The sequence below is a fragment of the Schistocerca cancellata genome, chromosome 2 (genome assembly GCF_023864275.1).
Source record: "Schistocerca cancellata isolate TAMUIC-IGC-003103 chromosome 2, iqSchCanc2.1, whole genome shotgun sequence".
NCBI lineage: Eukaryota > Metazoa > Arthropoda > Insecta > Orthoptera > Acrididae > Schistocerca > Schistocerca cancellata.
In genome coordinates, this window is record NC_064627.1 from 528,652,267 (window position 1) to 528,666,632 (window position 14,366).

At 36.8% G+C, this 14,366-nt stretch overlaps 1 protein-coding gene across 1 annotated transcript in view; it reads right to left on the minus strand.

Moving 5' to 3' along the window:
- Positions 1-14,366, minus strand: part of LOC126162075 (alanine--tRNA ligase, cytoplasmic) — a 183,895-nt gene that overhangs the window by 38,119 nt on the left and 131,410 nt on the right. The window contains exons 10-15 of the mRNA XM_049918347.1: positions 9,503-9,627; positions 9,255-9,408; positions 4,964-5,133; positions 4,603-4,857; positions 4,218-4,471; positions 122-230 (exon numbers count right to left, since the gene is read on the minus strand). Of these exons, the coding sequence (XP_049774304.1) occupies positions 122-230; positions 4,218-4,471; positions 4,603-4,857; positions 4,964-5,133; positions 9,255-9,408; positions 9,503-9,627 (1,067 nt within the window). The remainder of the gene's footprint in view (positions 1-121; positions 231-4,217; positions 4,472-4,602; positions 4,858-4,963; positions 5,134-9,254; positions 9,409-9,502; positions 9,628-14,366) is intronic.

Sequence of the window (14,366 nt, forward strand, 5' to 3'; positions counted from 1 at the left end):
AAAGCAACCAAGCACCGAGAACACAACAACTGAAAATGCATTTCGTGAAAAAGGGTACATAGAATATTTTCTATTCACACTCCAATTTTCCCAACAGGAAATAATAATATATTTGAACAACCTTTGCAGCTTCTGGACCAGTCAGAGCTACAATTCTTCTTATGCCTTTAGCAATTGCCTCCTCACTTGCAATGATGAAGTCTCCAATGTGCCCAGACTGATGTAAGTGCCTGCAAAGAAGTGGAACTTGCGTTTAATCAAAACAGGTATCTCAACTGCTGTAGGTCTCAAGAACATTGAGTAAAATATTGAAATAGAACCTTCGGATAGCACAAGTTCTATTATTGCCAATAAAAACAAAGTAGAAATTATTAACTTTAGTTTCAGAACCATAAGAAAGTGAGAAAAAAGGAAGATTGGAAAGGGATTGGTGGGGTAAGGGGGAACGTTACTCAGATCTTATTTTGGGTGGGGCCCGTATGTTGCGAGGGTGAGAGGGGGACTAAAATGAAGATACTTTGCCTCCGCCCCCCCTCCCTTTTTCCCAACTTCTCTCAACAAATCTCTCTTGCTTCCCTGAGGAATAAACAATTGATATGGGAAACTAGGATTACTGCTTTAAGTGTTTCTACTGGTCAGTGAGTCTGTCACTTTAATTTCAACAGTTTTCTTGACTGAATTTTGCATTTAATACGGAACAATATACAAAATATATCAATGCATCTAATGAGTTACAGTATCAAAAGGTAGAAGTGATTTTTTTATTGATCTACAGTAATTCTGTTTAATAATTCGGGAAAGAAATATTGGATTTTAACACATCAGATCTGCATACTTTTCCTTACTCTTTCAAAACAAACATCAACTTACAAGGCAGATGTACCTATAAAACCCAGTACTGTTTTCTGACTGCAATGTTCTCTTTATAGCCTATCTGACAAGGGAACTGAAATATGTTACATCTGCAAATGTAATTAATCTATACTCTAAACAAGCAATGAACATGCCTGGAGAGACCAGAATTATTGTGCTCCTTAGTATATTCTAAGCATATGAAAAGAAGTAAAACAACTACTCTTCCTGAAATATTTCTGATTATATATGTTGTTCAGAGCCTCTTTCAAGCTTCTATTTTCTCCCATATTCTGTCATCCTCCTCCCATTATAATCCAGTTCACATCATCCTTCACCTGATCACTTTCTCTTGTTCATGATATTCTGATTGCTCTTCATCCAGATTCCGTCCACTCTAGGGCTCTTCTTAGAAATCTTTCTTGTCTTGTTTCTTTCTTAAAATTGGCCAAACTGTTTAAGCCCATTTCTCTCCATAGTTTCTTTTTAGGCACTAATTTGAAGTGTGTTTCATATTGTCTCATTCCTTATCTGGTCCCTTCTAGTCTTCACCAGGATGCATTGTAAAAAGTGCATCTATTGCATGTATTCTGCTCAGATCTTTCTTTGTCCAGGTCCAACGTTCTGATCCATAGGTCAAAACTGCCAGACAATATGACTTGCATATCATGAGCTTTGTTTTAGCAAGTATTTTCCAATTTTTAATTACAATTGATACACAATAATTAAAAATTCTAAATAATTTTCAATTCTCTCCACTATATCATCATTGATGTTTCCTTCTTGGTTAATTCAGAAGCTAGATATTTGAAAGCATCTACTTGTTTAATAATTTTTCCATTACAACTCACATCCTTCATTTCTTCATTTTTCCTGCTGATTTTCATAACTTCACTTTTTGTTAAGTTTATTTCCATGCCTGCTTTTTCAATTACTCTCTTCCACGTATTTAGTTATTCTTCCAATTTCTGTTCAATTTTCCTTCTGACTTCTACTCATTTTCTTCCCAAATCATTACATCATTTGACATGCTATGATTTTCATAACATCTGCTGCTGACCCTTGCTGAACTTTCCTTACAATGTTGTTCACGACTATAGTAAAGAGCACTGGTGGCAGCACATTTTCTCACTGCCCTCTATTGTAACATAATTCAGACATTCGCTGTACATGCTTCTGATGTTAAGACACATTTCTTTTGACGATTCCGGTCTATTCAGACCTCGCCATCTCTCTGCCTTTCAAATAGTGTCATAAGCCTTCGTTATATCAATGAACGCAACTACGATGTCTTTCCCAGACTCCTATTTTTCTCAAAAGATGTGAAATCTATAAGAAGAAAAATGACCAGAGCACATTGCACATTGACTTTTTCCAAAATGCACCATTCTGCTTTCAAAACATTCATGTCAACTTTTTCATAATATGATTTTTTTCTTATTTATGGTTTCTAGTCACTTCTTGGTAGAACAACTTTATATGTAAGGTTGAAGAACAGATATACTAGAAGAGCAAAATTGCCATTTTTTCTTCTCATGATTGCTCCATTTTCGTATTTCTGACAGTACAATATTTTTTCTTCACTAAAAAGCTTATTCTACTGTACGTAATTTTTTGTAAGCAGTGAAATAATTTACATCAACAATTATAATAGGATGTATGAAATGATCTATTAAAAATATTGGTGTTTTAAAAGTCTATCACGTGGCTCCAAGAAAAAGTTTAATTTCACTGGAAAACGTAAGTGTGTGAAAACTGAAAGCTTGAAATTTCAAAGTTGAACGAATGTGTGTCCAGTTTACAATGTTTAACCACAGTCATAAAAATCGACATAAGTAAACTTGAAGTAAAAAAACATTGGTAGATCCATACGCAAACCATGCTAGAATTTGAACAATAAATTTCAATCTCTTGATGTAGCTGTGAAAAACGGTGGAAGTAGTGTAAATTTATTGCAACACAACCATTGTGCAATTTGAAAAGTTACAGAAAAATAAATAATGCAGTACTCATTCACAAAATTTCCTAGTGGAATGAATCACAAAATAAGCAGTCTAGTTAAACTAGGTGTGTAGTTCAATTCAACAACTTACACCAGTTGTAAAAAAAAAAAAAAAAAACCACACTATTAAGTAGCAATGGCTTATCTGTCTTTCCCACACAGACAAATACTATCACAAGAAATTTAAACAAAGGTTCTAGTAATCCTGCTTATGAGAAGGTGAAACAAACTGAGAAAGAAAACCGATAAAGTTTTCTTTTTCCTCATTGTTTTGATGTATCTGATTGATTGTCTGTAAATAAAGTATAAATAAGGAGGTACAAAGTGGATGTATGTGATGTACTGACATAGCACCTGTTGAAACAAGCACTTGTGATACGTGTCTCACAAGGTCCAGTTAATATTTATGTATTAATGAAGAATGAAATTAAAGAAAATAATGTTAGATTTTCAGAACAACACCTGTCATGGTATTGTAAATCTTTTAGATACTGGACCTTAGAATAGCAACTGCGCGCAATCATATGGCCCATAACAAGTACAACAAATACTGGGCAACATAGCACAGTTTCAGGCCACTGCTGATACTCATCTGGAGAGTCCTCAAATAAATTGTCAAAGAATATTGCTTTGCGACACTTTTGTTCATGAATGAAAACTTCGAAAATGAAACAATTATTTGACACTGTCTCCAAGCAAACTTTAAGTTTCTTAAACTGTTGACACAGTCCTGCTCACTTATACAGTGTCTCATTTCTAGTACTTAGAGAAGGGAGTTATACTGCAGGAGTAAAGTGTATTCCAAGCAGCAAAAGAATTCTGTAATCAAACAGCCAAAACAAAAAAAAAAACAGGATCCTTGGTAGGGGCCTAATACAGAGGTCAAAGCAAAATTCCATACCCACTTAAAAGCAGGAGATGTCTACTCAGTTTCTTTAACTAGACAGTTCCAATCTGTGCAACATCATGGTGCCCCATAAAGATTAACAATTACAAGCAACAAATTTATCTTTCTTATTAGTATGTGTAAGATTTAGGAAACAATCTAGATATTTTGAAGGCTCTATTACAAATGTGGCTCCTCTTGTACCTAGTTGTTACACAGTACCAGAAATAGAAAGCAGCATATAAGTTGGTGGTGTTGCTATCTACACAAGGAAAAGTAATTACATCAGAGGTTTGGAAAAGATGATAAAGTTTAGTGCTGAAAGGAATTTTGAAAGTGTGGTAATTAAACTTATATTTTGCTTCACACCTTCCTCTTTCATAGGCTGGTAATTTGGAGTCTTTTCTGGATTCACTTGACACAGTTATATGTAAATGCATGGTCACAAAACTGCAAATGTAAATCACAATTACTCACGTTCCACCACAGAATTCAACTGAAGTATTGTCTCCAGCAGGTCCAAAAGGATCAGATTCTAGTTTCTCAATAGGCACACCTATTGAAACTATTCGAACAGGATCAGGATAAACTTCATCAAAAACTGCTCGTAAACCCTTGATTGTTTTTGCTGTTGCTAGATGCGATTCCTTCGCATAAACTGGTTCATTGCGCTGTATCATATTCACTGACACACTTTCAGTTTCTTTTACCTGTTGCACTGACATTGGTCCCTGCAAATAAAAAATACAGTTCTAATAATTAATAGTAATTAAAATTAAAAGTTTTTTGATAATTCATGCAAGACAGGTATGGCTGTATTAATCAAAGGATGACAGAGGAGGGGGATGTGAGATAAAATTACCTTGTTTGTGAAGTCAAAACGAAGTCTATCGGGAGCCACCAGTGATCCTTTCTGGTCTACTTCAGTCTTAAGAATAGCTCTCAGTGCAAAATTGAGTACATGTGTACCTGTATGATTGTTCATTACCAACCTCCTTCGAACAGTATCCAAATGAAGAGACATTCTGTCTCCTTTTTGAATTTTTCCTTCAGCAGTTCCAATATGCAACACATATCCTCCAAAGACCTGCACATTTCTCACAGAAAACTCTACATTCTGTAAATAAATTTGAAATTATGAGACCACTAGTGGCAGGGAAAACGAACAGAGGAAAACAGCAGTTTAAAAACGACCAACCACAAAATTTTTTAGCTAACATTACCTCATCTGTAACTTTCACCATGTAACCTTCGTCATATATTTGGCCTCCCTGCTGAGCATAAAACAATGTCTTATCAAGAATTATCCCACATTCTTGACCAGAGGTGACTTCATTCACAAACTCTTTCATGTAATATATTGCAACCACTTCCCCAATACATGGTCCAAATTCTGAAATAAATTAATTTAAGTAAATATGGCACATATAAAATACTCTGTCTCACAATGAAATGCACTAACATCTATGAAAACTACAAAGCCAAGAGGTATACATGTGAATGAAATGAACTTAGCACAACTGGATTTGTGATAATACATAAATGATTTGGATTACAAAATTCTTTGAGTTGCAGTGTAGTCCTGTATGGAATGGAAAAGCTTAGTACTCTAAATGTCCTGCTTTGAATATATTACTGAGGAATCTTTCTGACTGCAGTTTGTAAGCAGTTCAAGAAAGCATCAGCAGTGTTTGATAAAGAACTATAGCAAGAGAGGTTCGAGCCAACCTTATACCTGATTTGTCCACAGGAAAAGCATTCAATAAAATAATGAACCTACAGTACACGAGATACAATTACTGTCCTGTACTTACCTTCAAGAGGAGAAATATAGATGACAAGAAGAGAGAGGCCTACCTGTTGGTGGGAGGGAAGGGAGTGAGTCTGAAGGAAGACTTCAGTCCAGAAATGATGGTGACAGAGAGAGAGAGAGAGAGAGAGAGAGAGAGAGAGATATGAAAAATGAACAGCACAACTGCAACTAGAGATGTGGTTGGGGGCTATGGAGGACTGAGAACAACAATGTATAATAAAAACGAATAGAAAAAGGCAACAGTGACACAAAACAAATAACAAAACACAGAAGGTACAGGGTGATTATAATTAAAGTTAAACTTTCAAACCACTGTCAAAATAACACCACTGATCAGAATGACGTCAAATTGCAGCGGAATATTATCGGAGAAGGGGGAAAATGTGTGGCACAAGAAAAATAAATAGTTACAAAATGTAGCAATAGATGGCGCTGTAAGCATCATAATTTAATAGTGGTCGACTACAAATGACAATTGAACCATGCAACAATGCCTAAGGTGTACATTTGACATTAAACAAACTGTACTTCTCAGTGTGCATGGGTGTACAGGAGTGATACTGTTAGTTACAAAAGCCCATTCATCATGGAAAGGTAATATCACATTGGATAGGAAAAATCGGTTTTTAATAATGCTGAGGCCAAAAACTGCATAAAAAGCATCAATCAAAATTGAATCGGATTATTAATTTCTGTGTGACTGGAACAAAACATGTTCAATACGATGTCCACTGTTTACTGCAATTTGAAATCGAGAAACAGCATGTTCCACAGATGATCAAAGTATTCCAGTGTCACATTCAGAATGTGTTGCACAATGCATGGCTTCAATGCAGCTAAGTTTGCAGTCGGAACATTGAACACAACAGCTTTCAGATGGTCCCACAGCCAGAAGTCACACAGATTAAGATCAGGTGATTGGGACGGCCAGGCTGTAGGGAAATGGCACCTGATAATTCCAGCATTTCCGAAATGGCACTTCAGCAGCTGCTTAACTGGATTTGCAATGTGCGGAGGTGCATCATCTTGCATAAAAATGATCCCATCCACACATCCATGCTGTTGGAGAGTTGGACTGATGTTGTGCAAAAGACACTCATAGCACTTACCAGTGATGGTACAGGTAACAGGACCGGAAGCACCTGTCTCTCTGAAAAAATAGGGTTGTATGATAAATGATGCCATAACCCTGCACCACACAGTGGTATTTTCAGGATGAAGTGGTACTGGTTGATTTGCGTGTGGATTTTCCTTTGCCCATATTTGACCAATTCTGTGTACTGACGTAACCTGTCAGATGGAAGTGGGCTTTGTCCACCCACAAGATCTTCCATGGCCAATCATTGTCCACTTTCATGCGAGCAAGAAATTCTGAAGGTCTCTTTTGCTGGTAGGTCAACAGGAAGCAACTCATGCACACGGGTAATTTTGAATGGATAACAAAGAAGGAAGTTTCCTAGGATTTTACGCACTGTGCTCAAGGGTATGTCCAATGTTCAGGCGATTCTCCACACACTACACATTTGCACACCACCACTCGTCTCCTCCTGCACTGCTGTGGCCACCATTTCCACTGATGTTGAAGCAGTTAGTTTCCTTCCTCTACCAGGTTGCACACCAAACGTACTTGTCTTTTTGAATTTTCGAATCATTTTCTCGCACCAACGGCTTTTTTCAAACCCTTATTGTAATACAGCTTTACAAGCAGAGTGCGATCCTGCATTGAGACAGTCATGGTGAATGTTGCAGACACGAAAGGAGGAAAAGCTGTGTACCTGGCGTGTTTATACCAAATTCAATGGGTCGTGCAGATGACAGGTGTTTTAATTTATATACTCTGACACATAGAGCGCATCACACCATATTTTTTTTCTTCTGCCATACTTTCTCCCCCTTCTCCAATAATATTCTGTTGTAATTTGACGTCATTCCGACCAGTGGTGTTATTTGTACAGTGTTTTGAAAGTTTAACTTTAATTATACTCACCCTGTATAACGAAAAGATGATTATAATGAAAAAAGGGGACAGCGGGTGTGTTAGGTGGTGATGTGTGCAAAGATGTGTTTCATTACTAGTTTCCCTGAACTCTGGAGGTGGCAGTACTGATATTTTGCATCCTAAAGGTAAGTACTGGCTGGAAATTCTACCTCAGTCACACGTGTGATGCAGACAGGAAAATGAGGCAGGAAGTGGGAGAAGGATTGGGGAGTGGTAGTTGGCAGCTTGGAAGGAGGCAGCAAGAGTCCATTATACAAATCTGGGATGGATAGGCAGCAGACATAGGGGTAAGAAGGTGAGACATGGGCATTGGAGGAATAATAAGCTGCCAGCAAGTTATCATCACATCAGTGCACAACATATCAGGAGCCATTGTTGCACAGTGGGTCGAAATGGAACACAACAAAGAAAACCTCAAATTTTGCCACTCAAAATACCCTCGGAGATTGTCATGTGCTTATAGCAGGTCAGGGTATTTTTGATTTCTAGAGAATGGCAGCCACCGAGATGATGTGCATACGTCCAGCCTTACTGCATGAATTGTCAAACTGTTAACACTGTCAGTTAGGAGACTTGCAGTATTCCAACATGTACATGAAATGGTGGATAAATGTGCCTGGACGGTTACAGTAAGGTAAACAAGATGACATTCAACCCAATCTGTAATGAACTTGTCTGGTACAGTACACACTGATCACCGCACAACCCCCTTTCCGGCCATTGATTCCACATACTCATCACTGTCATAGAAACGTACTCAATACAAAATGACAAGCCCACTTCAGAGATTGTATAATTTTCCCTCCTCTCAAACTCACTCCTATAATGATATTTCACCCTTTGATGTCCGTGAGACATACTAGTATTTGTTTTCAGCTTTCCAGTTTGTTTATGGCTCTTGATTGAATAGGTTTGGCATGACAGTTACTTTCCAGTTTCCACTGTGATGACAGTGCTGGCCCTGTGTGTACAACAGCTCTCCGCAGTCTTAATCACTTACTGCTGCTACTCACAAAGAGTCTGGATTTGTTCACACTTTTATTTCTGGGTGCTGCAATTTCATACAACTCATTTAACAGGAATATTATTAAATCTAGACTGTAAGCACCACTACTGTAACAGAAAATAATTTATCAAACAATGGAAAATCCACGACGGAATAATGACAATATTATGAAAAGGATAGTTGCTACTCTATACAGGGGAGATGAATCGCAGATTGGCAAAACTAAAAGACTGTCAGCAAGTAAGCTTTCAACCAAAAAGGTCTTCATCAGAAACAGACAAAGTCCACATGCACGCACCGGTGCGCGCAGGATGCACACTCACAGGGTAGTTGCTACTCCATGTAGCGGAGATGTTGAGTCGCAGACAGAAACAGACAATGTGCACTGGCCCGTGCATGCGCCTGCCCGCATCCACAACCACAGTCTTTGCTGAGGCCGGTCTCAGTGGCCAGACTGAGGTTACGTGTGTATGATTTGCATTTGTGTGAGTGTGAGTGTGAGTCAATGAGTGTGTGTGTGTATTTCTGGTGAAGGCCTTTTTGGCTGAAATCTTACTTGTGCTTATCTGCAACTCAGCATCTCTGCCAAAAGGTGAGTGGCTACCACCCTTTTCATAATGTTGTCAGAAAACAATTTATGATTTTCCAACTTTCGTGCATAATTCAAGCAAAACTTTTTTTTTCCCAAACATTTACCGTAATCAGCGTCCTTTCCTGTTGATGTAGCATGGTAATTATATTTTGGGAGATCATCTGTCACTGGGATGCTTTCATTCTGAAGACGTGTAAGTGCATGGACATCTAATGCAATCTGGGTATCTGCACCAACACCTTTGCCTTGGGAAAGAATCTACACATTCAAAACATTTGTAAGGCATAAATATCCATATTACATTACAATTTATTTTATAATTCGATTCATATAATAATGGTATTTTCTGTACCTGTGCCTCTTTTCTGGCTTCTTCATAAGCTGTCATATCTACAACTAATCCTTTTTCTTCACACATTAACTGTGTCAGATCTACAGGGAATCCGTATGTATCATACAATCGCCAAGCAACATCTCCTGCAAGTATGAAATAACATGCCTTCAGTTTGTGAAAAATTTAGATGTTTAAAGTTAAACTTTTAAAGTTTTGTTAATGGAACATGCTGAATCAGTAACTCGGGTACAAAGCTTAAATTAGTTACACTCTGCTGTCCCATAAATTTGATGACTTTACCTATAACTTTTAATTTCATCTTAATACCACCATTTTCATTTAATTAATAAAGACAATTTTAAATGAAATCTCTTAAAAAGTTTTACTTCCAACAAGGAAGAAAAATCTTGATACAATGTGCTAAAGTGTTATGAACTTAATGGAATGGAGGTGTCCAGAACTTTAGCTTCACTTGCATAATACATACCTCTACAACAGCATACCAAAAATACATTTGTTTCTACAAACAATAACACAAAATTAGCTAGATTTAAATGCATAGGCACCATCTACATTGAACTAGCTATTGAGTACTCAATTTATGAAATTCAAAGATTTAGTCAAACTTCGCTCTGGGCATTCTTAGCCAGTAAATAGTAGTTCTCCTCAAACAGATACACCTGTATAAGGCAACTATTTATCTAGTATTTAATATCTTTTGAATATCAAGTCTTTTTCATTGTACAATTAGGAGGATATATCAAAACACGTAATTTCTACAAATTTAACACATAAATAAGTTACCCACGAAAACAGTTTTGTGCTGTACATAACCTCTAACACATGAAACAGTAGTATAACTTGTACACATAAAATAAAATGAACTGCAAAAAGCTTTGCTTTTTAAAATGAATTAACAAAATTTCAACTGCATCACTCAATTACAATGACTCAATCATGTGGTGACATCTTGTAGTATGAATAAAATGTCCCAATTTTAACTGACTAGTTACACCTGTTTCTGAATCTGCAATATACAGGAAAATTTAATTTTGCTTCCACTGTATATAAGAAGGGGGCAGCTTTGAGTGGTCTTTGCTGAGGCATTCAGCATCATTTTTGTTGGCACCAGAAGGAGCAGACAAGAAAAGGAAACAATTTGAGCAGACAATAATTAGAGAGCATGAAATGGAATATTTGTGCAATAAGTATGACAAATTTAAACAATTATTAAATCTTCCAGATTTCAATCTGTAAAAAAATAAAAAAAAATTACCATCTATCAGAGCCAAATCTTTCTATCTTTCTTACATATTTTAATTATTCTTATTTTCCATATCGCTACAACAACTGGAAATAGTGATCAACAAAGTTGTCATTAATCATAAGGGTAGCTTTAACAACCACAGTTCTACCTGAAGTTCCATATCCCTCCATTTTCATCAGCTGACTACCTGCTCACACAGTCAGGAATGGAAATTAATTTTTCTCTTCGCATAAGTTTTGAACCAGCTTTGATAGATAATGCAAGGATACTACAGTCTGATAAGGAATGACGTATTAATGTGATGAGACAAATTGTTCCTTTTAGGGACTGAAAAATGTATGATCAGATAAATTACACAATAGTAGTAAGTACAAGATTAAATTTGCTAACAGAAGTTGAGAAAATTAAGAACGTTTAACAGTAAACTAATGGGCATTTACTTTTACAAAAAACAGCAATGATGAATGGCAATGAAACAGTAACATCCTGACCAACATATTTACCTGTCTTGAAAAATGGTTGACAGAGCTGAACACTGTTGACAGAGATATCTCCCATATAAGGAATCAGCCACATCTGTTAACTCTTAGCTATGTTCAGAATAAATACTTTTACAGTGCAATTACAAATAATATGAAGCTCTGAAATTGAAATTACACAGAGCAGCAGTGTGTGCATAAATGTGAATACATGCACAACATATGGAAACTATCCGCCAGTCTGGTGCTCAAACAGAATCTTTCTATGCTGTCTATGCTGTTGTGAAGGTTCATTTCTGTGCACACACTGCTACAGAGTAAAAGTTTTGTTGCGAGTTCAATCCCTAGAATATGGCTTTCCCATTTTCTGCCACATATGGGGGTGGTTTGATAAGTTGCATAAAAAAGCATTAAAAAATGTGTTTCATAAACAACTCACCTTATTTCTCGACAGTCTCCTTCAAGAGATATATATTTGCTTAAGCGAACCTCCAACTTTTTGATTCCATCGGAAGAATACATTCTATCAAAGTCAGCATAATACTCGAGGACCGCAACTATCACTTCCTCATTTGATGGAAGTTTCTTCCCAACGAGCCAAAGTTTGAACTTAGAGAGCAGGAAGAAGTCACTTGGGGCTAAGTCTGGTAGTCAGGAGGAATGAGGAACCAATTCAAAGCCCAACTGTTTCACTGATTTGTGGGATGTTACATTATACTGGTGAAAGAGCACTTTTATGCATGCTAACTTTGGCCTTTTTTCAGTCAATGCAAGTTTAAAATAATCTAACAGTGAAGCATACTACAGTCCACTTGTGATTCTGCATTTTTCCAAGTGACCTATGAGGATTATTCCATGGAAATCCCAGAAACAGAGGCCATCACATTACCAACAAACAAAATGGCCTTTGCCTTTTTTTGGTACAATTTCAATGACCTTTGTCCATTGTTCTTACTGCCATTATGACTCTGGCATGTAATGATGGGTCCAGGTCTCATCAACAGTCACAAATTGCTGCAAAAAATCTTGCAAATGTGATTAAACATCATGAGACATTGTGTTGAAATTTTGTGCTGGATTTACTTTTGGTCTACAGCAAGCAATTGTGGTACCCTCCTCACACACAGCTGCTTAATAGCCAATTCTCCATGCAGTATATTATGCACTCACTCAGTTGAGATGCCTACAGTCTCAGCAGTCTTGCATTAACATATCATGGATTTTGTCAATGGTTTCCTTTATGTTACTCCATTGGATGGCCAGACCGTTCTTCATCTTCGGTGCTTGTACAACGATGTTCAAATTAATTAATCCAGAAGTAAATGATCTTCAATGATTGTGCAGAACCCACATGATCTTAATCCAATTCTGGTGGCAGTCCAATCCTCCAAATGAAAAAATTTGGCAACAGCAAGAAACTGTTTTTTCCATTTTCAATTGCAGTTGACACACAAACCATTTCAGACAGCTGTCAACAATGAACTTTGTGCTGTACATTGTTGAAATTCTTTGTAAAATCCTTGGAATAATCAAGCTTATCATCCGAGAAGGCACAACAAAAATGTTCTAGTCTTTCATGGAAATTTACCAGACTTATCAAACCATCATCGTACATTATTCCAAGGGTGGTATCCCCATAATGTGTGTGTGAGATTATCTATGACATCTAGAAAACCAGAAGAGAGAGAGACTGGCACACTAAAGCTTTGGGGTGGTCTTGGAGATGTGGTTAGATGTAGAAAATTGCCCGTCAATGCAACAGATATTGATGAAGTCTAAGTTAAGTACATAATTTTACTGTGTTAAGAGTTAAGGGGATTTTCTGCCCGTACAGAAAAAAGATACAAAAGCTGAGAGAAACCTTGCAGAAATGAATTTTCATTATATGCCAAAATTTAGGCCACAGGTCTGGAAACTGGAGGGCTTTATTTCTACTTTCATTCTGTCTTCCTGTGACTTCGTTGGTTGACTTTTCTGCATAGTTCTAACTAACTCTGTCTGCCCTTGACTAATGTGTGTATTCGCTTTCACATGTGCTTATAATGTGCCACTGCCATTTGGGAGATTTACTATCTCTGGGTGTAATTGTGTTACACTGATATTAATAACGCTGCTTGCTCTTTTACAGTTCCATTACAAAAGAATCATAAGGCTCTATAGTTACCAAAGTTCATGTTAGTTGCCGTTAGAGAATGATGCTCTTGGGCTCATCGTGACTGGGCAGTACTGAAGTCACTCAAAATTTACGTTTCTTGTGTTCCACTGTCAATGCTCCCTAAAAACAAAATAATGATTGGGCAAGACACACCTGTACTGCCAAGATAGTCTTGACAATACTCTCAAGCATAATGCATGTCTATTTACTTATTTTTTCCAAACTATCATAATGTTCTCTAAAACTAAACCTAATGAATATTCTAAGTTGAGGCAAAAGAAGATTACTTCAAGAACGAACTTGATAAAGACGGGCTGAGCAAGTTTTTTAACAATTCAATCCATACTTCGAGTTTTGAATTATTTTTTCTTCTGAACCAATGAATTTTATGATAACAGAATTTAAAACTGAACCTGGACCAAAATTAACAAACAGAACCGAATTAAAAAAAAAAAAAAAGGTTGCATTTCCGTCATACAAGATGTAATTTGTCTTTGAAATATGAATTTCACTGACACTGTAATCATAACTCACATTAAAAAACCAGAGAAGCTATCGGAAAACAACTAAAGAGGCTGGAGAGAGCAGTCTTTACAAGAAACAAGTTTTCAGGATTTGTGTGCTTCAGTGAAGTTCAGGGTTTTGCCACGCCTTGGCAGAGAAGCCAGAAAATTGAGTTTTGCAGTGAAGTATCCAAACCAAGCCCTAGTCTAAATTTGTAGAAAACTATGATTAAAAATTTGCTTGTTGTCCATGTTTGGGGTTGCTACATCAAATCTCAAATTACAAAATTTCCCTTTGAGCCTTGAAACAAGAATGATTATCCGGTAAATGGAAAATAGCACAGAAATAGACAATGAATACTGGTACATGAAACATTCGGGATATTGTCATCAAAGACAATGAAATATTAAAAAGAGATAATGAAGGTCAATATAGATATTTTCAAGTTGGCTGAAATGAAGCAGAAATGACATAAGA